Source organism: Nyctereutes procyonoides, unplaced genomic scaffold (genome assembly GCF_905146905.1).
Source record: "Nyctereutes procyonoides isolate TBG_1078 unplaced genomic scaffold, NYPRO_anot_genome, whole genome shotgun sequence".
Taxonomy (NCBI): domain Eukaryota; kingdom Metazoa; phylum Chordata; class Mammalia; order Carnivora; family Canidae; genus Nyctereutes; species Nyctereutes procyonoides.
In genome coordinates, this window is record NW_026575140.1 from 21004917 (window position 1) to 21031140 (window position 26224).

The window sequence follows — 26224 nt, forward strand, 5'->3', positions numbered from 1 at the left end:
ACATTCTAAGCTGTGATTTGGATTACTTCTTATTGGCAGAAAATCCTCATGAAAACAGCTATAACTTTATGGCAGGGGTTGATGAGGGAAGCACAGTTTACTTTCCAAACCAGACATCAGAGACATTTCTGGAAGACACCAGTTTAGGAAAAGCAAGCACATCTGTGCCCGAAGTAGCTGGGTACCAGCAGATCCAGCTGCTCTCCAGAGGCCTCTCCTGGGCCACACCTCTGTTCGACACCATCAATGCCAAATCAATCATTTTTATCAGTTGGCAAGATGACAGTGATTTCTCAAAGCCTAAAGATGGTGTTCAAATTTAAACACAGATGCAAGCTTTCTTTAATACACCCACAAAAAATGTCTGAGGTTCCTAAATTCTCTATGAAACTCAGGGACTAAAAAAAAAAAAAAGAAACTCAGGGACTTCTCAGTTTGTGATTTTAATATCAAGGATGGTCCCAGGGAATCTGCTTTTCTTCTGCCTAAGACTGCCAACACAGTCTTAGGAGTTTGTTCAGGAAAAAACTTCATCGGATCCTGACTCTGGGAAACAAACATAAGGTTGCGGAAGTGGGGAGGTCGGTGGGGAGATGAGATAACTCTGTGACAGGCACCAAGGCGAGCACTTGATGGGATGAACCCTGGGTGTTATACTATATGTTGGCAAATTGAATTTAAAAAGACTTCACTGGAAAAAAATAATAAAATAATAAAATAAAAAATAAAAAGACTTCATTGGAATATCCTGCCAGTTGAGTATAGGTAACCTAGGCAAAAAATCCTCTACAACCCAACTCCGGGTCCCAGCAGAGGGATATTTTCTGCTTAGAGATGCCTGCCAGCTATATAGATGCCCATTGGTCAGGATTCATTCTTGGCCATCAGGGGCACGATCTCATATACACAGGAGGCTTTTCCCAGTTGAGAAGTTTTAGAGGGTAAGGGTGGTCTGTTCTGTGCTTTTAAAATCTATTCTCAGAGTGAAAAGGGGAGAATCCATTGTCTTTTCCCCTTGCTACCCTAGGTCACAGACCTCCTGGTAGACGAGTCCAGTTTCACAGGAGAAGCCGAGCCATGTAGTAAGACGGACAGCCCGCTGACGGGCGGAGGGGACCTCACCACTCTGAGCAACATTGTCTTCATGGGGACCCTGGTGCAGTATGGGAAGGGGCAGGTAAGCCCCAGGGACACTGGCCACCCTCAACAGCAGGCTTCCAGCTTCAGATCTCACACTTCTCTCTCCTGAACACAGGGAGTCGTGATTGGAACAGGGGAAAGGTCCCAGTTCGGAGAAGTGTTTAAGATGATGCAGGCTGAAGAGGTAAGGGCCAGTGGGGACTTTGGTTTTCTTGTGGGCTGGGGTTTGAGATGACTTTTGGCTACTGATACCAGCCGTGCCCACTCCTTAGCAATGAAGATGTTGGGGTTAATACGAGTTACGCTTTGCGTGCTTTTAAAATTTTATTTTTATGGAATGGCGTTTATTAGGATTTGGGGGGTCAAGATATAACTTACAAGCAGTAACATGCACAGGCTTTAGGGGGAGGGGTCAGTGAGTTTTTATAGATGCACACCCCTGTGTAATCATCACTCCACTCAAGATATTTAAAAAGCCCGGCAGAAGCTGAGGGGCACTACCGGGGTCTCCTCTAACACACCTGCTGTTATCCTTTCAGACGCCTAAAACCCCGCTACAAAAAAGCATGGACAAGCTGGGGAAGCAGCTGACACTTTTCTCATTTGGCATAATCGGTGAGTGAAGCGTCTGCACTCGGTCCAGGGCACAGAGGGAAGCCGTCTGAGCAGCCGTGGCTGTTTCTCAGAAATCCTGCTGCTGACTTGGGGGAGGACCGAGGTTTGGGATTGGCGACTCTGATAGTACCAAGAGGTTTCTGTCTTAGTCCAGGCTGACTGTTAGCAAGCAGCCCTGCGTTTTGATGGCTTCACCTGGGCAAGGTGTACTTCTTGCTCTCAACCCAGTCCATGGGGCACGTTCCTGATGGAGTGGCTTTCCAAGGCAGGTCACCTCCAGGGAAAGGGTCTCAGGCCCCTACCACAGTATTGTCCTCCCTCCTCTGGGTCCTCAGAGGTGGGCCGTAATTCTGTTCAGCCAGCAAGTGGGGAAAGCCGGCAACAGAGGCTTGTGTGGGAAATGTTGAAGGCTTGGGCCCACAAGGTGGGGTCATCACCTTGCCCGTTCTCAATTGGCCAGAATGGAGTCACATGGCCTAGCTGGCTGCAGAAGGACCTGGGAGCTGTAGTTTAGCGGGGCACCCCGCAGGAGCTCTATGCTACTGAGCAGGCTGTGCCTCTTGGCCTTTGGCAACACACCAGACAGGATCAACATGATGCTGAGGACCTAAAAGTAGGTCTTAGCCTGAATGTCCCCCTGGGGCTTCCCTGGTGCCTTCACCGTCTCCTTCCTGCTATCTCCAGCTCTGGCTTTGATTCTGTGTTCTTCATTCTCAGCTTTAAGGATCCACTGGCTCCTGGCCTATAGCAGATTCTTAATCAGCACTTGTTGAGTGATGTGTTAATAAAGGAACCAACCAAGGAACCACTGCTCATAGCACAGGGAGTGATGAAAGGAAGATCCAGTGAGGCTCCCTAAAACTTGTAGATCCAGAGAAAGTTTGTGGGAGAAACAGGTGTCCCTCGTAGAAGCACTTTTGTTGTGCGTCTGGCCACCCAGGTGCATGAATTCATTTAACAAGTGTCTTATGACAAGCTAGATCCTGGGATAGGTTTGGGAGCTACCAAGATACCAAGATGTATCAAACACAGCTTCTGCCCTTTGAAAGACCCCTGGTCAATAAGAGAGAGATACCTGAACAAATACGAAATGTAAAGGTGGCAGTTAATCTGGAGTGGGAGACCTGGGGGTTATGACATTAAACTGAGTCTTGCAGACTAAGTAGGAGTTTGCCAAATGAAAAAAGAGGGAGTTGAGAATTCCAGACAGAAAAAAAAAAATTAAAAAATTAAAAAATAAAAAAAATAAAAAAAGAATTCCAGACAGAAAAAGGATATATTCAAAGGCATGGAGGGGATCCGCACGCCTTTGTAACTTATGAGAGGTTAGTAAATTTAGCAGAGAGGTTAAGAGGATGTGGTCTGAAGTCAGGGCTTCCAGTTCTGTTGTGCTAGGGACAGATCCACTCGCCCTTTCTTCCCTGGGTACCATTTCCCAAAATTCCAGTGTCCAGTCTATTTTCCAAATTTCAACTTTGGCTTTAAGCTCTCAGAGTTGGCTAAACCACTAGCTTTAATGTTTTTACGTAACTCTATGTCTTCTTCCCTTCTCCCCACCCTATTTTATCCTGAAGCCATAATGGAAGATGGGTTTTATCTTAACCTGCCAAGTCTGATCTCGACCAGTGGGGCTTTGAGGTCATGTTCCTGCTTGGTGGCAAGGAGGACAGTGACAGATTAGGGATGGCTGTCATGGACACAGGTGGGGAAAGAGGCCTACACAATGCCATTTGTTTGCCATCCTTGGGGATGCGTACTGACCAGGCATCTCTGGCAGAGTAGAATGCCCGTGTGGCCCTTTGTCCAGAGGCTTCCTTTGCCCTCTCATTGTGGGGATTGGAAACTATAGCTCCTGGACCAAATTGGGTTTGCCACCTGTTTTTGTATAGAATATGCTTTACATTTTTAGATGTTTGGGGAAAAAAATCGAAGGAAGAAGAATACTTCACAACATAAAAGTTCTATGAAATTCAGATTTCAGTATTCATAAATAATTGGGTTGTTTTTTTTAGAACACAGCCACACCCATTCACCTATTGCTACGGCCTCTTTCACTTTACAGTGGCCACATTGAGTTGCCGCAGAGGCCATGTGGCCCAGAAAGTCAAAACTATTCACTGTCTGGCCTGTTGGAGAAAAAGCCTTCTGACACCTGCTCTAGAAGGAGTGCCTGAAGGAGAGTGCACTGTCAGTGCCTGCTGCTCTTTCTGAGGTAGAACAGATATCATGTAGAGGTGCTTCAAGGCCGATTGTCAAGTAGATGAAATTTGGTTTTTGCAAGTTCCAAGCCAGAGGCTCTGCAAGGTCATTGTCTCGTATAAGGCATTATTCCTCAAGTTAATTAGAACTTAGGTACATTGGCACATCCATGACCAACCCTATGATAGGACTCAGACTTTTTTTCTTCTTAATAAATATTTCAAGAGCTATGCTAGCAGAGTGGGGGTTTTGGAACTGGTTCCGTTGATCCCTGCAGGGCCCATGGAAGAGACACAGGGAAGCTGTCATGGGCTGGTCAATGCTTAAGAACCAGTTTTCCTGGGAGATGAGTGTTTGCCAGGCTCTGTGGTGTAAATACCCTCCAGTGGCCACTTTCAAACCACTCGTGTATTGAAGTCACTAAGTGTGAGTTTGGGAAGAGATGTGCACCACCAGCCCTCAGGGGCCCCCACGGCATGGTCAGACCCCAGGGACTGGAACTGCAGGCTCACCACCCACCCCTATTTCTAATAGAGTTGCCCCTCCTCCAGTCTTTGTATCTGGATTCATTTGGATTCCAGCTGAGATATCATTTGTCTACTGCCACCAATTACAGTATGAAAAAAAAAAAATAACCCTAACGAATCAGACCTTGTGACACCCCCACCCCTACCACCAACATACACACGCCCTATAGGCATGCTTACACTACTACTGCCCAGCACAAAACCTGCCCTGGCTCCCCGTTCCCTGTGAAATGAAACTACTGTTCCTTGGCAAGTTCTCCGAGGCTCCACAGGTGACTCTGCTTGCCTTCCTGCCTCTTCTGATGACAAAGGCAATGGCAGCTAGCCACCAGGCACTTGCTGTGGGCCAGGAACTGTGCTGAGCACATCAGGTAGATTGTTGCATCTTAAATCCTGAAACAACTCCTTGCGGAAGGCATGGTCATTTTCCCTGCTTTATGGATAAGGAAACTGAGGCTGCACCTGGCAGCCCCAGAACTTTTCCCCATTGCTGGAACATCCTGTGCACTTTCATGGGTCCCAGTGTCACTTGTGCCCCCTCTCTGACCCGAGGGTCCATTGCTGGCACCGGGCCTGCTGTTTGGTAAACACTGGGTGAATGATGAGGGAGAGAAGGGAAAGGCACTATGTTTAATCGTGAACACGGCAGGACACAGTCCTGTAAAAATCGGGCCCATCTGCCCGTCACAGGAGCGGCTGTCACCTGCCACATCAGACACCGCAGGGCGGGCATCCAGGCACATGGGGCATCTGGGAGAGTTTTGGAATCATCTGTAAACATTTGCCAACAGCCTGAGATGAACTAACTGGCTGATCATTTCTTTAACTCGGATTGGTTTGGGCCCTTCCTGAAAAAGTGCAGCTATTCCTTTTTGCAGGTATGAAAGTGTCTTTAAAAGAAGTAGGAAAGTGGTTACAATACTTGAGGCTCTTGTCGCCTTATGCATAGATTCCTGAAATTCTTTTAAGGAAATGAGTTTGAAACACATTGGCATGTCAGAGGCTGTACACGTGCACGTGTGTGTGCACACGTGTGTGCACGTGTGTGTGCGCACACACATTTTGTCTCTTTCCCAGGCTTGATCATGTTCACTGGCTGGCTGCAAGGGAAGCCGCTCCTTAGTATGTTCACGATCGGGGTCAGGTAAGGGCACTGTGCTGACCTCCCCTCTCTTGGACAGCAGGGAAGGTAGGGAGAAGGGGGGCATCCCGGGTCAGAATGCCATGGGTTGGACTGAAGCCTGTCTCTTCCACTCCCACTTGACTGGGCAAGTGTGTTGGCCTAAACCCAGCGGAAGCCAGGCTACCCCGTGCAGCGGTGCCCTCACAGCCTCAGGGGCAGGGCAGAAAGTCTCCCGTGTGCCACTACCCCCTAGCCATCCGTCCTCCCGGCCACCGGCCTTTGCCCTGCAGATACTAGTTGAGCATCCGTTGACAGTTGGTCTGCATCACCTGGGGTGATGGAGCCCAATCACAGATTTTCTGGGCTGGCGGGAAAAGTAAGTGTAAACAAGTCAAGTGAACATTGATAAAATCATCACAACTTACGATCAAGGCTGCCAAGGATACAGTTGCAGAGAGAGTAAAAGGGAGGTGGGAAGAGACATGTCCTGGGCAGGTGGCCAGGGAAGGTGCTCGGAGGGGCAGAAGCAGAGATAGAGGAGCCCGTTGGAGAAGGCAGGAAGGGGGTTTAGCAGGGAGGGCCCAACCATAGCAGGCGGTGGGACCAAGCTGTGGGCACCTGGGGACACCAGGAGGGACAGGGTGGGCTCTGTGAGCAGAGCCACATAGTGGAGTCAGGGAACATATCACCTGCAACTTATGGGTCTCTTTCCTCCTGATTCTTTTTTTTTTTTTTCTGTATTTTTTTTAAGATTTTATTTATTTATTCACGAGAAAGAGAGAGACAGAGATACAGACAGAGGGAGAAGCAGGGTCCATGCAGGAAGCCCAATGTGGAACTCAATCCAGGGACCGCGGGATCACGCCCCAAGCCAGAGGCAGATGCTCAACCGCTGTGCCACCCAGGCATCCTATCTTTCTTCCTGATTTTAAATAATGTCATCAGAGTGCTCCACATGGCATGCTGGGCCATTCTTGACATAGACACAGGAGGTGACAGGGGTATGAACCCTAGCTTTCTGCAACCGAGAGGGAGCTCATGGGGTGTGCACAGCTGGCCATGCTGTGGAATGTGGGTTCGAGTCCAGGATGGGCATCCTGGAAGTCTGGGTTGTTGTAGAGTAGGGGTCTCCGGCATTAGCCTGAGGATATGAGGGTCCTGGGGAAAGCTTGTTCAACACCAGTCACGGGTGCCCTGACTCAGTGGGTCTTGGTGGGGGGGTGGGGTGGGGACTGGCAGCTGAGAGTCTGCATTCTTAACAAGCTTCCCCAGGTGTTCATGCTGCTCTAAGAGGCGGCCCAGTTGGGGTTCCAGCAAGAGGCAGGGCCAGGAAAGAAGTTGAGCCCCTGACAAGAGTACTCAGGTGATTAAGGCTTCGGAGGGAGGTGCAGTGGTAGAGGGAGAGAGGAGCCTGAGCCCTTGGCGGGGGGATAGTGGGGTGGAATTCCCAGAAAAAGCAGAGCACTCAGAAGCTGTGACAAAGAACCTCCTTCAAATAATGGCACATTCCCTTCCCATCTTATAAACCATGGGAGGTTCTGTGAGCCAAAAAGACCAGCCAATATTTACAAGTAAATAACAGAAAGGCCTCCATGTCCATCCCCAGTGCCATTTGTAGGTCACTCCTGGGTCCTGGCCTCCACATCCCTTCCCTCTCACTTCTCCCATTAGGTCCATGAGACACTTGCCATTCAGAGAAAATATATACTGTTCGTTTCACTTGTGACTTTGAAAAGATGAAGATTTTTAGCAGAGTTAGCCACTCAAGATCACAGCCTCAGAAGGTGGAAATAAGCCGGGTAGCCAGGGAGGAAGAGATTCTCCCAAAAGAAGTAACATGAGAATTGTTCTTTTACACACTTTATCCTAATTCCCTGTGTCTTGAGTGACGTGCAAGATGATCCAAAGTATTCTCGCTTTTCCTGGTCCATGCTAGTCTTTATTAGTTTATGGATTAATTTTTTATTATTATGCAAGCATCCAAATAGGTGTAAAAACGCCCTTCCCACACCATCTGGGGAGAAAGTCTTCCTCGTATCCCTCTGCAAATGTTTGCTTAGCTAGTCTTGTCAGCGGGTGCCATAAAACCAAGGGAGCCTTCTTGCTGTCACCATAGAAACTGGGCACAGTCCCTTGGCCAAATCCAGTAATCTCATTGTTTCCAGGGAAAAGGCCACCATCCGTATACCACATATCTTTGATTCTAAGATGTACTTTCTTTTCACACTTTAACTTCTCTGAGGTCAGGCTGCTTCTTATAAATGATGAGATAAGAAAGCACCAGGTGGTTAATGAACTGGCAGTATTTTATCTTTCTTAGTGGTACACAGATAATGGTGCCCTTCACCATCAGCTATGTCTTAGATTTGATGAAATAGGATTGCCACGTGTGACTCTGGTGCTGTGTGCTTCCTCAGCCGGGCTTTCTGATGATGAACTAGGCTGCATAGGATGCTGGCTGTGCGCTGGGCATTGCAGCAACCTGGCACGAGAAAACCCCAGTTCAGAGGAAAGAGAAACCACTCACCATTAATTCTAAGGCTAATGAAACACTCAGGCTGAACCACCACCCAGTCAATCCCATTTACAAGATTTCAACCAGCTCTAGGCTCTTGCAGGCATCCCTCCTTTCATGGTGCTTTGTAGATCCTGCCTTTTTCACGAAGTGAAAAACACTCCTGTGTTGAACAAGGCAACTGGGGCCATTTTTCCCAATAGCATTTGGTCATTTCACATCCCCGTCCCCCATTTTGGTAATTCTTGCAATATTTGAAACTTTTTCATTATTTTTTATGTTGATCAGTGATACAGTGTGCTGAAAGCTCAGGTGATTGTTAGCATTTTTTTAGCAACAAAGTATTTTTAAGTTAAACTGTATACTGTTTTTTTTTTTTTTAGACCTGATGCTATTGCATATTGAATAGACTACAGTGTAAACAACTTTTATGTGCACTGGGAACCGATAGGTTCATTTGACTGGGTTTATTGTGATGGTCGCTTTGTTGTAGTGGTCTGGAACTGAAACCCAGTACCTCTGAGTGTGCCTGTCTTCACTCATTCCTATCTGTTTGTCCCGCAAATATTTGCTGAATGTCTGTAGGGCTTTGCTGGATGTCCTGGTGCAGAGGGTGAGCTGCGGTGGGGTGTGGCTGGCAACGCTTACCCGTAGCCCTGCACAGAGGCACCCTCTCTAGTCTGCCCCAAAACTCTTCAGCCTCCCCTATGGGTCCAAAGCCAGCAGGAAGCCCCACACTAACTTTTGCCTCATCCATACCTGCTCAAGACTGTGGAATGGGGAATCAATCAGCCATAATGTTCTGGAACCAAATTTGATGCAGAAAGAGCCCCTTCTTAACATCCCCTCACATGTTGACACACTGCCCGGGGGAAGGGATCCACATGCTTTATCACAATTCAGTCTCCAGAGAGAGAAGCCCATTAGTTCAGCTGGAGTCAGATGTTCTCTTCTAATCCAATCAGCCATGGCTATGGGAGAGTAGAGTCCCATGGTACGCAAGGAGTTGGAGGGGGGCACCTGGGTAGCTCAATGATTAAGTGTCTGCCTTCGGCTCAGGACATGATCCTGGGATCAAGTCCTGCATTGGGCTCCCCATGGCGTCTGTTTCTCCCTCTGCCTGTGTCTCTGCCTCTTTCTCTGTGTTTCTCATGAATAAATAAAATCTTTAAAAAGAAAGAGTTGGAGGGGTAATAATGAAATGAATAGACACTCAAACAGTTCTGCTACAATTGGTAAAGGCACAAGTTTGTCACTACGTTCTTCAGCCTTAAGTTCCTAGTCTGGCTTCTTTACCAGAAATGTCTAAACAACTAGACCAATAAAAAGTAAAATTCAGGAGACTCGGGGAGGGCTCTCTGAACCAAAAAATTCCACTTCCCACTTATTGCCTAATTCTGGAAATTCCTTTCGTAGGACCCAAAGACCTTTCTGTTTAATAAATGACAGTAATTTAAGTGCAAAAGTAAAGAGGCAAAACAACTGAGAGACTAATTTATGCTAAAGTGTGGATATCTGATAGGGGAGGTCCCTTCCCAAGAGCAGGGTTTTGCAATAGGAGAACTTAGAGCCATGGATGCTGAAGGTGACAGGTGCAAAGTGGTATTGGGAACAGAGACTAGAATGGGGGCATTGGGGACACCTGAGACATGCCTCAACAGGTGAAAGTATTGGCGACCCCAGTTGGGATTCATGTGATCCTTAAGAGCATGTTAAAGGTGACCTGTCTGGCCTTTTGATCCAGCCTGGCAGTGGCTGCCATTCCTGAGGGTCTGCCCATCGTTGTCACGGTTACACTGGTCCTAGGAGTGCTGCGGATGGCCAAGAAGCGGGTCATCGTGAAGAAGTTACCAATTGTGGAGACGTTAGGTAAAGGACCATCCTGGTTGAAATCTTGTAAATGGGTTCGACTGGGTGGTGGTTCGGCCTGGGTGTTTCATTCAGCCTGAGAATTAACGGTGATGGGTTTTCTTTCCTCGGAACTGGGGTCTTCTTGTGCCAGGTTGCTGCAATGTCATCTGTTCGGATAAGACAGGGACTCTGACCGCCAATGAGATGACCGTCACCCAGCTGGTGACATCTGACGGGCTCCATGCCGAGGTGAGTCCCGTGCTGAGGACAGCTGTCTACCTGCAGACCCTTTCCTTCCTAAAAGAATCTTCCAGAAAGCAATAAGGAAGAAATAAAAATGGGTTATTGTACAATTTCCTTGCTACAAACAGCAGCAAGGAACACAACTGAGTTGAGCCAGCTTTATTTTTTTTTGTAATTATCTTTTAACAATAACCACATCACATAATGTAGAAGCAGGAAAGCAGTTGCCCCTAACCGCCTGTGATAAACTAACCATGACATCCCTTTGGGTTTTTCCATCTCTCTCCTCTGTGTGGCACAAGTTGTAAGCTCCCTGAACGTGCTGTTTTGCGTCCTGTGACATTTTTCATAAAACTTCCAGATTAAGGTGTGAAAAATGACATCTCACAGGCCAAGGCCTGTTTTTATAAATAGGATTTCGCTGCCAGGCCGGCATACCCTTTGGCTTCTGCATTGTATATCGACGGTCACAGAGCCGAGGGGTTGTGACAGATTGCACGGCCTGCAAGAGGCTGACATATTTGCTCTCTGGCTCCCTAAGGGGAGGTTTGCCCACCTCTGTTCTAGAACACCAACTCTCTTCTGTGATATTACCTGGTTTTCTTAACCATTATTTTCTCATTAAGGAAGTTTACTGCAATTTCTAAAGCGTGGCACTTAGGGAGTTTTCTGATCAATACACAACATGCAGGGAACATCCTCATGCCTTAAGCCTTGCTCGTGGGTAGGATTATGTCCTTGGGGTAGGTCCCCCAGAAAAGAGATGATGGGACAACCAGGGGAGTGTATTTTTGACACGTGCTGACATCCCCTCTGCGACTTTGCCCTGCAGGTCAGCGGAGTTGGGTATAATGGCAAAGGGACCGTCTGTCTTTTACCCTCCAAGGAAGTCATTAAGGAGTTCAACAATGTCTCAGTGGGGAAATTAGTAGAGGTGAGTGTCAAAGCCCCATGGTGGAAATATGCATTTAGAAGTTGCTGATAGGTAGTTCTCTCTGAAGAGAGGGTTCTTGGTGACGACTGGGCCATATCCTCGGAGTCAGGGGTCACAGTGGCCCAAAGAGAGGATCTAGAGCCCTCTATAATCATCCCTGTCTGCCAGAAAGACTTTATTTTATTTTTTAGTTTTTAAGATTTTATTTATTCATGAGATACACAGAGAGAGAGGCAGAGACATAGGCAGAGGGAGAAGCAGGCTCCAGGTTGAGAGCCTAATGCAGAACTCGTTCCCGGGATCCCAGGATCACAACCTGGGCCACTGAGCCACCCAGGCATCCTCAGAAAGGCTTTAAAGAGATGCCTGCAGGACGCCTGGGTGGCTCAGTGGTTGAACGTCTGCCTTCACCTCAGGTCATGATCCTGGGGTCCTGGGATTGAGTCCCACATCAGGGTCTCCACATGGAGCCTGTTCTCCCTCTGCCTGTGTCTCTGCCTCTCTCTGTGTGTCTGTAATGAATAAATAAATAAAAACTTAACAGAGAGAGAGAGAGATGCCTGAATAGAGAAGGTGCTTGATGAATGTTGGAAAATGAGCCTGTTTTGATTGTCAATATGAGTAGTATGAGCCATAACTCAGGCCTCCCACATGCCGAGTGCCCTTGTTGGTCCAAATCGAGCCATTGTCTAACAAGCTCATAGAGGTGACAAGAGTGCCCCAAACCAGCCAGCCATCTAATTTCAGGACACTTTGTCGTGGAAAACCATACCTATTAGCAATCACTCTATCACCCCAGCCTCCCTGCCTGCCCCCTATGATATAAGCTTACAAGGGTCTTTGTAACAATCAGAGCTCAGAAGTCAGTAAATATTTATGGTGTTTGTTTTGAAGAGCGGGGACTCTGATGTATTTTGAAGAGTAAATCTTGTCCCTCGCCCCCACCCCAAGCCCCCATCCCCAACATGGGTCAAGCCTTCAGCATGTGACTTTTCCACATGCCTGAGTGAGCCCAGACTCAAGGGTGCCAGCTCCAAATAGTAACTACAGACCTTCGGAAATCCCCCCTTTCAGGCAGGCTGTGTGGCCAACAACGCTGTCATCAGAAAGAACACCGTGATGGGACAGCCCACGGAAGGGGCCCTGATTGCTCTGGCCATGAAGGTAGGGATGCCTTTTTTTTTTTTTAAGATTTTATTTATTCATGAGAGACACAGAGAGAGGTAGAGACACAGGCAGATGGAGAGGCCAACTCCATGCAGGGAGCCCAATGCGGGACTTGATCCCAGGACTCTGCACGACCTGTGCTGAAGGCAGACGCTCAACCACTGAGCTACCCAGGCACCCGGTAGGGATGCTTCGATGGTCTGTGCTGGGAGTTCTTCCCCTTGGGACTGAATTAGCAGAATTCGAGCTCATGTCTGGGCAAATGAGGAATGGGAAAGTTTAGTAATAATGGGAGAGAGTGGCCCCAAACATCCTCAGGCTGTCACTGAGATGCCAGGTGGCTTTGGAACATTCTGTAGGCCTCTAACCCTTCCTGGCCATCCCATAAGAATCCTTGGGTGCCCCGTGGCTCAGACCCTATGGAGGTGCCGGGGAGATAGAGCAAGAAATGCAACCTGCCTGGTGGCCCCCCAGCCTCCCTCCAGGAAAGACCCCTTCCTTTTCGTGCATTTGACTGATTGTAGGGCTCCGCAGTCAGACCCTGAGTCTGGAACTTGGCAGAAATGCCCCCATTCTGTGCCCAGTTCCAGGTGCAGAATGGTGATGGGTGGTGGGCTGGTGGGGTGCCAGAGCTGTTATGGAGACCAAACTGGTTCTGCTCCTAGAACAAGAGAAATGAGACCTTTTTTCCTTGGTGGGACGTTGGAAAGCAAGTGGCCTTTTTCTGTGAGCTACATGCTTGGATTTCTCATCAGCCAGAAATGGTTTGAATAATGACTAATTTAAGTGAACTGAGCTTTGCACAGAAATTGGTTTAGGATGACTCACTGGAAGCTTGCATTTTATTATCCTAGATGGACTTAAGTGATATTAAAGATTCATACGTGAGAAAAAAAGAAATTCCATTCAGTTCAGAGCAGAAGTGGATGGCAGTGAAATGCAGCCCCAAGAATGAGGTGAGTTTGCTTCTCTGCCCCTCCCACCCTCTCCCTACACCCCCAAAGAAAGGAAAATTCTCAAGGGAGAGAGTTTAAAGCTCCCAGCTTCTTCTACAAAGTTTCAAATACATGAAAATACGGTTGATAGCCATTAGACTTTTGATTATCTTGGGTTCTTTTCTGAGATTTTTGTCTGAAACAGTAGGTCTCAAAGTTCCTGGACCAGCAGCAGCCCCTGGGAATTTGCTAAAAATACAGATTCTCAGGCTCCACCCAGAACCTCTGAGTCAGAAATATCAGGAATGTGGCATGCCAGGGTGCTCAGTTAGTCAAGCATCCGACTCTTGGTTTCGGCTCAGGTCATGATCTCAGGGTCATGAGATCAAGCCCTGTGTCGGGCTCCATGCTGAGGCATAGAATCTGCTTCAGATTCTTTACTCTCCTTCTCCCTCTGCCTTTGCTCCTCCCTCTGCTTGTAATCATTCTCTCAAATAAATAAATAAAATCTTTAAAAATATATATATCAGTCATGGGAGCCAGTAACCTGTGTTTGCTGGGAATTTTGATGCGTGCTCCCACTGTGAACACCAACCTCCTTGCTAACTTGGGGGTTCTTTTTCACACCCTGGCACCGAGTTCCTTACAGGTATGAGCACCTTTGATTGTCACCAGGTGGGGACAGTCCTTCCTTCCTGAAGGGCGGGGATCAGGAGGCGCATCCCAGCACCCACCACAGATGGTGTGAACAGTGAGCTCATGCATCACATGTACACACATAGGCAGGTGCATGTGTGTGTGTGTGCACCTGCTATGAGTGACCAGAGGAACATACACCAAATTACTCCTGGTTATCTCTGGGTGGGGATTAAAGCTGACTTCTTCCCCTCTTTTTTCTTTTTTTAACCTTCTGTAGCTTTTCAGATTTTCTACAATAAAAGGGTCTTTTAAAACGTTTTGTATTGCCGGCCACCTTTTCCTCCAGCTCTTTATTTCCCTCCCTTTCTGGAACCTGTCACGTCTTGCTCGTGCCGAGATCCCTCCTCTCTTACTCAGGGCAGTGGGCAGGTTGGCCAGCACGTTCCAGGCCTCCGCCACAAATGGATGAGTGTATGGATCTTCTCTGCTTAAAAGGGGTTACAGATTTTTTAAATGTTTTAATACCTTCAGATCTTTTCTTTCTCCCTCCCTAAAGACAATGGTAATATATTCTCACATAAATAAATTGTAGAAATACAACTTTAAAAATGGAAGCTTCTTTTAATTCTACTCCTCCTCGCTCCTGACCCATCACCCCTGCCCCAAGGTAACCCCCCAACAGTCTGAGATGGAATATTCCAAGTTCTAAATATGCACATAGCAACATATGGGGTGGTTGTTTTAAAACTAGGTCATGCTGTATATAGTGTTTATAATTTGCTTTTTTTCCCTTACGGTGATATCTTTGACATCTTTCCCTATCAATTCATAAAGCTCATTCCCTGCACACCATGAGCATTCAGGCTCTGTGCTAATGCTGGGGACAGAGTGTGACCCACACTGGCACAGTGCCTTCTGCACGGAGCTTGCCATCTATGGAAGACAGAGCCTAAATATACAGGGAAAACGGTTAGGGGCTTGTTTGGGTTCCTTTTTATGAGGCACCACGTGGAGGGGTGAACAAAACAGAAATGGCACCTGCCCTCGGGAGGCAGCAGTCCAACTTGGATGTCTAGCAATCAGACCTACACATACAAGTGTAACAGGGCCTGGGGTAGGACCGATTAACGGAATGCACGGGATGCTCTCGGTGACATCAACAAGGGACTTCATGTAGAGGGGCATGTGGATCGAGGGTCAGCCTCAATCCTCCTATGGGCTGTGCATATCCTATCATGTGGCTTTCCTGTAATTTGGCCTGTCCTGTATTGGTGAGCACTAATGGTCCACTAAAAATCGCCCCACCGTGACCATCTCTGTGTGCAGGAGTTGAGGGTCATCATGAGCCGAGGCATCCAATGACAGTGGCCTTTTTTCTTTTCCAAGGACCAGGAAGACATTTATTTCATAAAGGGGGCCTTTGAAGAAGTGATTAATTACTGCACCATGTACAACAATGGAGGTATCCCCCTGCCACTGACACCCCAGCAGAGATCCTGCTGGCAGCAAGAGGAGAAGAGGATGGGTTCGCTCGGCCTGCGTGGTCAGTACCTTCTGCCCCCAGCCCCGAGCTTCGGGTTGGCACGTCACACTGACTCTTCAAGTGCATTAATGTGGGGTTCTTAGTAATTGATCGGAATGGCAGGCAGGCAGTGTGCTAATGAAAGTAAAGCAAATGTGGAATCCGTGGTCAGATGAAGGACAGGGAGCCCCCCCAGCCCATCCCAGCCACCAAACGACCCCTGTTAGTCCAGACATGGCTCGTGTGTGAGAAAGGCTGGAGCCTTTCTCCTGAGTTTTCTCAGGCAGATGAATGAGGCGTACTAGAAACATTAATTTTCCTGATTGGTCTTCTTGCTTGTTGCTTACTCTCAGGAAAACCCAAAGCTCTTGTAAAATCAAGGCAGACATTTCATTCCTTGGCCATTTCCAGTTTTCTGCACCAGGGACAGCGGCTTCCCTGGCGAGCTAGCTGAACATGAAAACGCCCATTGCCCTTAGCGCTATTTGGTCAGCCTGTCCGTTGCCAGAGAAAGTATTTAAAAACACTCGGGAACCCACTCGTATTCTCTGGGGAAAATGAGATGCTTTGGGCTGGGTGCCAGTTGCCTTGGTTTTTCCCTTCAGGAAACCGAAATGATAAATTGCCAGCAGATTGCTGACAAGTACGCAAGGTGAGGATGTCACAGTGTGTGGAGATGCAGCTTAGTGGGGTGGGGAGGAATGAATGACACTATGCCAACTAGCACAGGGTGTCTACACCACTGGCTCGGGACACTGCCACCACTATCACAGGGCCACAGCACCGCCCCGCCCCAGTAGCTGGAAGGTGATGCAGTGAGGTCAGTTCTCACAACACCCTTCTTGGCACCTTCTGTGCCAGAAACAGAGTCAAGGCCAGGATGAGCCAACAGTCAGAGTACTCTTACCTGCAGTGCCCTCCTGTGCATTTTCTTCCCCTGGGGCTGACCCTAAAAGGGCAGGTGACAATACGAGAGACAAAAAGCCATTGGAAATGTGCCACTTCGCAAATTTCCTTCTGGCCACTCTCATTGGGGTGCGGTTGGCATGTAGACCACCGGTGGACAAATGTCTTGCTTTCTGCTGGTCAGGTTGTCTCTCCTAGCTTGGGGCCGGCCTTCAAGAGCGGCTGCCCCTCGCAGGCACAGAGGGAGGTGGGATGCGGAAGGGCTGGGCTGACTGAGGCCACCATCGCCCCTTGGCCCCCGGTGGACCTTCTGTGGCTCTGGGTCTCTCCTCAGTGCTGGCCCTGGCTTCTGGGCCCGAGCTGGGGAAGCTGACTTTTCTGGGTCTCGTCGGGATCATCGACCCTCCGAGGGCTGGTGTGAAGGAAGCAGTGAAGGTTCTCTGTCAGTCGGGAGTGTCGGTGAAGATGATAACAGGCGATGGCCTGGAGACTGCCTCAGCCATAGGTAAGCGGGGATGGCGGGGTTGGGGGGGCTTGCCAGGACTGCACACGGTGACCATGACCTTTCACGGGCCAGCGCTCTGCCTTCAGAGACGGTCGGCCCTAAAATGTTGGCAGGCCCTCTGAAGGGGGCAGAGCCCTTGTGACCCCTGGCAACCTCGCATGGGCGCACGGGCGGGGGGGGGGGGGGCTTTCATTCTCGAGCTCACTTCCTCTTCCCAGGCAATGCCATTCCCCAAGTTTACCCCTGGGCCGGCTTGTGCCATGAGCTGTGGGCCCTTGGCACGTCATTGAGCCACTCTGACCTCCCGGCTCTTTGTCCGCAGAGGGCTAGCTAGCAACCCTCCTCCTGTAATTCGACTTAATGCTGTAATGAGGGCGTCACACCTTGCTTTCCTCCCCCTGTGTCTCAAGGCGCCCGGCACCGTGAACAGATCAGAGGCTCTGGAATCAGACAAAACCACGCCTGGTTCCAGCATCGCCACTCAGCAGCTCTGTGACCTTGGGGAAATCCCTTCTTCCCTTCCCTCACCTTTAGAGCAGGGATAACGGGGCCTCTGTGGGAAGGTACTTCCTTGGATGGAGTTGAGATCGTGTGACATAGCAGGTGCTTGGCGGCTGGTGGCTGCCAAGGCTTTTCTTCTTGTCATTCTCTGTGGCCCAGGCAGGGACTGAGGTCACACGGTGCAGTGAGGGGCGGGTGCGGGAGCAGTCTCAGGCTTGGGAGCAAGCCCTCAGAACGGATTCTCTGCAACACGCAGGAAAGAACATTGGCCTGTGCACTGGGAAGCTGAAAGCCATGTCCGGGGAAGAGGTGGAGAGCATGGAGCAGGAGGAGCTGGCCAACTGCATCGGGAAGGTGGGGTCCTCCCTGGGGGCGGGGGGAGAGTGTCAGCTCCATGGTCACCAACTCTGCTCTTCTGTGCCTCTGTATCCAGGTATCTGTCTTCTTCAGGACCAGCCCAAAGCACAAGCTCAAAATCATAAAGGTAAGCTGTGGGCCTCATCTGTCCTTCAGGGTCAGTCCAGGACGATGGCAGTGGCTCTGCTCCAGGGAGTGACCCGGGGCCGGAGCTGGCGGGAGCCTCGGCCAGCCTTAAACAGCGGGTGGGGAGCAGAACAGAGGGACATTTGCCATGTTCACCAAAAACAGGAGTGGGAATTACGTGGTGCAGAGGGAAAGACAGAAAACAACAAGCCTCCACTAGTCCATGCTCTTTGGCATCGTTCTTGCTACTTACCTGCAGGCCTCAGTTCCCCCGTCTGTAAACTGGGGGCAGTATGGGTGATGTTGGCTAGATGTCAGCTACTTCACAAGGCTGCTGAGAGGGTTATAGGAGGCCAGGCTGCGAAGCTCCTGGCGCAGAGCCTGGCACCCAGCAGGTGCCTAGCAGGGAGTTGATGTGGTTTTTTCCTGGTGCCAGGAGGAGGGCCCTGCGGGTGTGCCCTGTCTCCTGCATGTGGGCACTAGAAGATGCACTCTGTAGCTCTCTCCTATTTTATCCTTGATGCCATTTTCAGGGTTTTTAGTTCTAGGGAGTAAATCTCCATGCACGTTATTCCTAAGAGAAAACATTCATACTTATTGGGCACCACGTGGTCTTAGGGGTAAGCTGTTGACTTTTATTTCTTAGTGGAGACAGACAACATGAATAAGCCTTCACTATGGGCTTGGTGCCGTCACACCCGCCTTCTTACTGTAGCTCTCACAGAAGGAGGGACGGTCGCCCCCACTTTGCAGATGGAGAAGCTGAGGTTGAGAGGTTCAGGGCTTACCCAGTTCCCACAGCAGCAAGTGTGAGCAGGGCTGGGATTCAGACTTCAGCCAGCTGACTCCAGAGAGGCGCCTCTGCTGTCGGCCGTGTGATGGGAGAGCCAGAGCATCCAGAGGGAAGGAAGGAAGATTCTTCACTCATCTCTTCTTTCCAAAGGCTTTGCAGGAATCAGGGGCAATCGTGGCCATGACAGGGGACGGGGTGAATGACGCAGTCGCCCTGAAGTCTGCGGACATCGGGATTGCCATGGGGCAGACGGGGACAGATGTGAGCAAAGAGGCTGCCAACATGATCCTGGTGGACGATGACTTCTCGGCCATCATGTATGTTGCTCAGTAGCTGGGGATTTTTTTAGTGGCAGAAAGTCCTGGGGTAACCATCTGTCCCCACCCCCACCGCCACTGGCATCTGTTGTGCTAGAGATAGGAGTGTCCCAGGCCCATAGGGCACCCAGGGGGATGTTACAGACAACATGCAGCAGACCCTGCTTGCAGCCTGAGGGTGCATCTGACGGGAAAGCCAGGATCAGGGGCACTGATGGAGGCACATGCCAGCAGGCCTGCTGCGGCCCCATTTATGGGGAAAGCCTAGACGGCCCTAGAAGGAGTACGACAGGGGCATTAGAAATCATGTCTTGAGGAATATATCAAAGACACGGAAATGCTCACGCTGCAGTGTTAAGTGAGGGGGAGAAATGTCTGCATCCCTGGCACTGACGTGATCTCGAGCTGCCAAGATGACAGGGTGCCTGTTTTCTTGTGTCGCTTTTTTCTGTTTTCTTAATAAAGTTGCCTGCCCTCTAGCTCTAATTTTAATTAGTTCTAATGAAGTCTTTCCTCATATGTGAATTTAAATAATTCGGGGTGGGAGAAAAATTTGCTCAAGCCTGGTACCAAAAATCTGAACAAAAATTGAAGTTTGGTGTGGTTTCTGACTTTGCAGAAGGAGGCTTTTCTTTATAAATGGATGCACCATAGGAATCCTTAGCATGCTTCTCCCTTAGGGGGTGAAAAAAGTCATAAGATGCAGTTAATAAGTAACTGTAATTTTAGTTCTTCAAAAAAATTTTAGGAGAAAAAAAGGGCTAAGCAGTATTCTGTGTTAGTGACTCTAGATCAAGTTTTTTAAAGGACTTTTGCAGAGTTTTCAAAAAATACAATAGAGGTTAAAACTTCCTGATTCTGGGATCCCTGGGTGGCTCAGCGGTTTGGCGCCTGCCTTTGGCCCAGGGCATGATCCTGGAGCCCCGGGATCGAGTCCCACATCAGGCTCCAGGTATGGAGCCTGCTTCTCCCTCTGCCTGTGTCTCTGCCTCTCTATGTCTATCATGAATAAATAAATCTTTAAAAAAAAAAAAAAAACTTCCTGATTCTCTCCCCTCTTGCCATGCCCCTGCGTCTAATTAGCAGGTTGGATTGCTGTGCCTCTTGTCGTGGGTGAATCAGCGAGGTGTGTTAGGTGCTTCCAGAGTCCCAGGCTTGGGTGGGAGGATGATGTACAGTTCTTGGACAGAAGGGTGATCTTTTGGGCTGGCAGTCCAGTCCCCAGTGCCTGGTGGTGCCGGGTAGGACATCATCACCTCTGCTGATGTGTCCTGAGCATGCCAGCGAGGGGAAACAGAGCAGTGGCCAAGCATGAGGGCATCTTTGGTGACACAGTCGCCTCCTTCAGGGCTGACGGAGGTACCTGAACCCTTCCACCTGGTCCTCTTTGTGAATAAACGCCCTCTCCTCTCTTGCAGGAATGCGGTGGAGGAAGGCAAGGGGATTTTTCATAACATCAAAAACTTTGTCCGCTTTCAGCTGAGCACGTAAGTCAAGGCCAGCCTTTCTCCCAGTGCCATCGGGTGCTGTGTGCGTGTCTGGCAAGCGGCCATGGACAGTCCCTGTGTGTGTGCCCCGCAGGAGCATCTCAGCCTTGAGCCTCATCACTCTATCCACCGTGTGCAACCTGCCTAGTCCCCTCAATGCCATGCAGATCCTGTGGATCAACATCATCATGGACGGGCCACCAGCGCAGAGGTGAGATGCCATTTCCACCAGGCTCCACTGACTGCCTGCCTCTGCAGCCTCGGGCCCCAGCGCAGAGCACGGGTGCAAACACAGCCACTGTCCCTCGGAGTCTAGAAGACTTGAGTGTGGTCCACGGGGGTTGTGGAGGGTGGGGAGACAGCCAGCGACGTGCCCTGGGCATGGGAGGAAGCACCTTCATGGGCAGCCAGGGTTGATGGGGGGAAGCTCTCCCGGTGCGGCTCCATGGCTCAGCCCTTCTCCTCCGGTCACCACCTCTGGGAAGTCCTCCCTGATTACTCTAACAGCAGCCTCCTGGCTCTCATTCACCTTGCCTTGCTTTATTTTTCCCTAACGAAGAAAATATACACATGGGTCCTTGTTTATCTGATTGTGATCCATCCCCCTTCAGGCAGAGTTTGTGGGTTTGTTGACTGTGGTATCCCAGCTCCTAGACCAGTGCTTGGCACCCCATAGCTGACTGGGGAGTTATTTGCTGGATGGATGAGAAGGCAGTGTGAGGCTGGCTGGATGGTGCCGGAGAAAGTATGACCTTGAGAGTCGGGGAAACAGGCCTCCACGAGCAGGGAGGCACTGCACTGACTGTGTTTGGGCACAGGGTAGGTGTGGTTTCAGCTGATTATTATTTATTGATACATAGTATCCATGTTACCAACTTCAGTATCACCTGTTACAGCTGCCAAGGGCAAGAGCCCTACTTTGTGTCCACCCCCTCCCCCCACCCTGCCCCAGGGGAGGGTACCTCTTACCTGTGGGAACAGGGCCAGGGGTGCCACGGGGCCTCCCCCAGCCCACTTACCCCTCAGCGCTCCCTATACCACCTGCTGCTGGTTGAGCCCCAATCCTGCTATTTCACAGCTGGCTGGGGGCGGGGGTCCCTCCACCCATGGGGGGCTCTGTGGTGGGCAGGGCGTGGATCCCATTTCCCCAGCCCGTTAAGAGGTCCCCTGGTGATAGAAGCTGCCCAGGCATGAGGTAGGAGGACTCGGGGTGCTTCCAGGACCTCGGTGTGGCCAGCCCTGAGGGAGGTTTTCCTTCCCCATGCTCAGGGAGGGATGGAGGGGGTAGGGCTCCCCATAGGGCCCAGGCTGAGGGTGGAGACCGTGGAAGGAGCTGGACAGTTGGTTAGGGCAGAGGAGGTGAGGGGCGGGCATCCAGTGCAGACAGAGATGTCCCTGTAAGCGTGGGATCAGCCCAGGCTCACGTGGACAGCCCAAATGTGCTCGGCCCAAGGTCCCCCCGACCCTCCCGGCACTGGCCGGGCCTCTGGAGCTGACCTGAGAGCCTGGAAACCTCAGCACTCCACCTCAGGTGTGCTTGCCCAGCCGCCACCCGGCTGTTTGACATGACCCTTCCCAGTGGTTTGTGTCAAGGTGCCCCGTGCCTTGTTCCTCGCAGCCTGGGGGTGGAACCAGTTGACAAAGACACCCTCCAGCAGCCACCACGGAACATCAGGGACACCATCCTCAGTAGATCCCTCATCCTGAAGATCCTCCTGTCAGCTGCCGTCATCATCAGTGGGACCCTTTTTATCTTCTGGAAGGAGGTGAGCCAAGTCCTCACTGGCTCGCTTGGCCGGGATGGGCTAAGCCCCTGTGCAGGGAGACCCGGGGGCATGTGCAAAGCATTGGGGATGGTCCCTGCGTGGGCGTAGGGCTTGGGTTCCCATGGGGGAGACACATGTACACGTAGAGGGGGCAGGGGGCAGACAGGGCAGAAGGATAGGAGGCCTCCTGGGCACGTGGAAGAAATCAGGTTTTACTCCAAACGAGACTTGATGATGCTTCCTCCTGTCACCAAGAAACAATTAGTAATCTATAAAAGGAAGTACTTGTTTCCTGGAGGTGATGATTTGTGGGACTTCATGGGTCACCTGTTGGTGGCCCCCGTGCCAACATTCAGTGCTCTAGGTGGAGCGCCGGGCAGGTGCCACGTGCAGGAAGGAGGATGGGACACTGGGCCACCTCTGGGTTTCTCCAGTCTCACCCCCAGAGGGGCGGCTTTGCTTTTCCCCAAATTCTCAACTACCTGGGGAGGTGGTGAGGCCCCACCTGCACCCAGCCTGTGTGCTGGAAGGGGACCCAAACCCTCCTGTGCTCCCACAGCAGCGTCACCCTCTCTGGGACCTTGTAGGAAATGCAGATTCTGGGGCTTTCCCCAGGACTGTGGAGTCGGGCTCTTACTCATGCCCCCCAGCGGAGTCCACAGAGACCCCTAGTCCAGCATGCAAGCCCAGGCGGGAAGGGGTCACCTCCACCTCCCCTCCAGGCCTGGCCCTATGATGTCAAGGGGAATGAGACCCTGCCACGGGTCGGAGCAGCAGAGCCAAGAGCCAGGGAGGGTGTGTCATCTCCCAGGAAGCAATGTCACCTGCTGGAGGAAGGGGCATTCCCTTTATCTGGGCAAGGGAGCCTGGCTGGAGCATGGGGGGCAGCCACAATCCCTGAGGAAGGGCTGCTGGCCCCTCCACCTGCCGGGGTTGGCTGGGTTGGGGGGTCGTGAAACATGTCTCCCCTTACAAGACATGTTCCTAGTAAGGCCCCCCGCTGGAGTTCCTGCTCCCTCTGGCTCTGGGTGAAGGACAGGTTCATCTTGGGAAGCATATGGCCTCCCTGGACATGCTCATCCCGTGCCTTTGTGTTCCAGATCCCCGCAGACAAGGCCAGCACCCCGCGTACCACAACCATGACTTTCACCTGTTTTGTGTTCTTTGACCTCTTCAATGCCTTGACCTGCCGCTCCCAGGTGAGCCCAGGGCCATCCTCCCCTCCCCTCCCTGCAGGACCCCATCCTGTTCCCCGTGGGAAGTGCTGGGGCCAGGGTCCTAGTCACTCCGTGCCTCTACTTGGACGGTGGCATCTGTGAATGTGACCCAGCCAACATGTGCCCTTCTGCCCCCACAGACCAAGTTGATATTTGAGATCGGCTTCCTCCGGAACCCCATGTTCCTGTACTCGGTGCTGGGCTCAATCCTGGGGCAGCTGGCTGTGATTTACGTCCCACCCCTGCAGAAGGTCTTCCAGACAGAGAACCTGGGTGCACTCGGTGAGTGGGAGGGGATGTTGGGGGGGTAGTCCTCAGGGATCTGCGCCCTGCAGGGTACACTGGGTGGGAGGGCGATGTGATGGGGGCCTGGGGCACACGAGAACCATAGGAAGAGGCACCTCTACCAGGAAGACCACCAAGGGTAGAAGGGGATGTGCCCTCCTGGAGGCTCAGAGCACACACGGCAGGTACAGCCAGGCCTGGGGCTGCCCCGTGGTGGGCATCACTCTGGCCTCATTCTGCCCCCCAATGGGCAGGTGGGCTGGTGTGTCTTGGACACCCACTTACCTCAAGCCAGCTCGTGGTTCTTGCTGGAAAGAACATGGTTTTATGCTCGTGACCTGAGCACACCTGCCCAGGTGTGGAATCCTGGGGCTCCCCTGCACCCCCACCCAGGCTGAGTGTGGAGCCAAGTGCTTTGCAATCTGCCCTGGGTAATGGAGGCTCCTTCACCAGAAACAGAGCTGACCCTCAGCAGAAGTGGGAAGAGGGGAAAGTCAGGGAGAGGAGGTCACCCAAGAAGCGACAGTAACCAGGGCCCCGTGTGTGGGGTGAGCCATGCCCTGGGCACATCCCCAGGCCATGACACAGGTCAGGTCTGAGGCAGTGGACACGGGTACACTGGAGCCCTTGGTGGGCAAGGCTCAGGACCACTTGTTCTTTCTTCCCCAAACTCTAGCAGCAGGGTCCTGTGGGCCCCGTAGGTGCCCTGCCGCTACAGGCAAGGGGTAAAAATTATGGCTGTTCCTCCCAACAGGGAATTAAGTCAGCTTTACCAAATCTCCAGGAAATGCCCTGGATGGGGATGGTTTGGGCACCATGCTTGTAATGAATCGTTGGCAACAGGGAGCCGGGGAAGGTTCTGACAGTAAGATCCTATGGGGTCAGCGGAGGTGCTAGGGATTGACCCCCTGCACGGGGAGCCCAAGGTGGAGATCGGGGCGTCTCTCTTCAGGATAGGGGGGTTGAGGGTTCTGTTAAAGCTGAAGTGGGCAACAGCCCTCACTTGGGCCCCCTAGAAAGGCAGGTGGTCCTTGTGGAGCTGGCTCTGTAGCATTTCCTGTCCTAAGATTTGCTCCCGGGTCCTCCCCGCTCACCTCCGCTGTCTCTGTGACAACAGATAAAATGTAGAGAAGGAAGCTCTGGGCTGAGCTTCCTCCAGGCTTCCCGGCAGCCCCAGGCTGCGGCCCTGCTGGGCAGCAGCCTGTGCTGACTCTTTTTTTCTTTCACCTTTTTGCAGATTTGTTGTTTTTAACGGGATTGGCCTCATCCGTGTTCATTTTGTCAGAGCTCCTCAAACTAGGTGAAAAATTCTTTTCCAGAGCCAAGAAAGCCCAGATTCACCAAGACGATGTATAGTGGACCCCACCTGTGTAAAATCCCTAAATAATCTCTATTTTTATGTGACTGTGGCCCTTCCCCCAGCCCCTCTTCAGAGGGGTGCTTTTAGGACACTGTGCGGTAGGTCCCTCCCTCGGCTCTGCTTCTTGGAAAGCAGGACATCTGGGCCGGGCCCAGACCGCACAGGAACACCCCGCTATTTATTAAATCACAGTGATTTGTATTAACTATATCTGCTTCCAGATTTGTGCCATGGCAGCCCCATTGTGAGGAAGACGGACTCGGGGGAGAAAGGGAAGGTCAGGGGTCTGGCCACGGGGCTGGGGCTACTCGTGGGGCTTTGAATCACTTTGTGGAGTGCTGTGCCAGCGTCTGGTTAGTGTTTTCCACAGCGGCCAGGTGGGAAACCTACACAGCCTATTGTTCATGACCATGTCTGGGGGGGTGGGGGGCAGTCACACCCCGAGTGGTCTGAGCCAAGGCCCCATCTTCTAAGGTGAACAGGCAAGGGCCTTTGCCTCAGGAACCGAATCCAAAGTCTTTCCCTGCTGCCTGAGGATGAGCCCCAGGACTAATCTTAAAGCAGCTCTGCCCTCCAAGCACAAAGATGGTAGAGGGGGGGCCAGGCTGGAAGGGACCAGGAAGGACCAGCAGCAAAACCCCGTGTGTGCTATAGCTATAGCCACCACCCCCTGCCCACCCCGGGATTAGGGTTTTTCCAAGGAACCCCAGCAGGATGGGTAGAGGAGAGACACAGACCTAAGACACCAGTTCGCGGGATGTAGGGCCAGCCAGTCCACAGTGTTCAGGGCCAGCCAGTGGGCTGGAGGCTCCAGAGTGCATCCCTCCTTCCCGGGGATCCCAGGCCTTTCTCTTAAGACTTCAATGGATTGGATGAGGCTCACCTACATTACAGAGGCAATCTGTGTTATTCAAAGTCTACTGATGCAAGTGTTAATCTCACAGGAACATCTAGTCTGGTCTTTGACCAAACAGCTAGCCACCACAGCCTGGCCATATTGACACACAAAAGTAACCCTCTTGCCCAAACTGGCTGCCTAGGGTGAAGGAGGGCAGAGTGGACCCCTGCAGCTCCCAGGTAAAGTTCAGATTCCTCGGAAGGAAGATGTGTGGCCTGGGGTCGCTATCCTCCCTTCACAACCCCTGCAAGTGATAGCGGAGCTAAATGAGGGGACACACACACATCCTCCCTACA

The 26224-nt window shown here is 51.2% G+C and overlaps 1 protein-coding gene across 1 annotated transcript in view; it reads left to right on the forward strand.

The window, feature by feature from the left end:
* ATP2C2 (ATPase secretory pathway Ca2+ transporting 2) overlaps positions 1–25238 on the forward strand; it is a 59391-nt gene extending 34153 nt beyond the window's left edge. Inside the window, exons 8-27 of the mRNA XM_055306881.1 lie at positions 1028–1177; positions 1256–1324; positions 1680–1755; positions 5559–5625; positions 9864–9988; positions 10122–10219; positions 11046–11147; positions 12222–12311; positions 13169–13270; positions 15275–15431; positions 16651–16821; positions 17579–17676; positions 17756–17806; positions 18749–18915; positions 20334–20402; positions 20497–20613; positions 22021–22168; positions 23269–23367; positions 23526–23667; positions 24908–25238. Coding sequence (XP_055162856.1) covers positions 1028–1177; positions 1256–1324; positions 1680–1755; positions 5559–5625; positions 9864–9988; positions 10122–10219; positions 11046–11147; positions 12222–12311; positions 13169–13270; positions 15275–15431; positions 16651–16821; positions 17579–17676; positions 17756–17806; positions 18749–18915; positions 20334–20402; positions 20497–20613; positions 22021–22168; positions 23269–23367; positions 23526–23667; positions 24908–25026 — 2217 coding nt within the window. The 3' untranslated portion in view covers positions 25027–25238. The remainder of the gene's footprint in view (positions 1–1027; positions 1178–1255; positions 1325–1679; positions 1756–5558; positions 5626–9863; positions 9989–10121; positions 10220–11045; positions 11148–12221; positions 12312–13168; positions 13271–15274; positions 15432–16650; positions 16822–17578; positions 17677–17755; positions 17807–18748; positions 18916–20333; positions 20403–20496; positions 20614–22020; positions 22169–23268; positions 23368–23525; positions 23668–24907) is intronic.
* Positions 25239–26224: the final 986 nt, after the last annotated feature.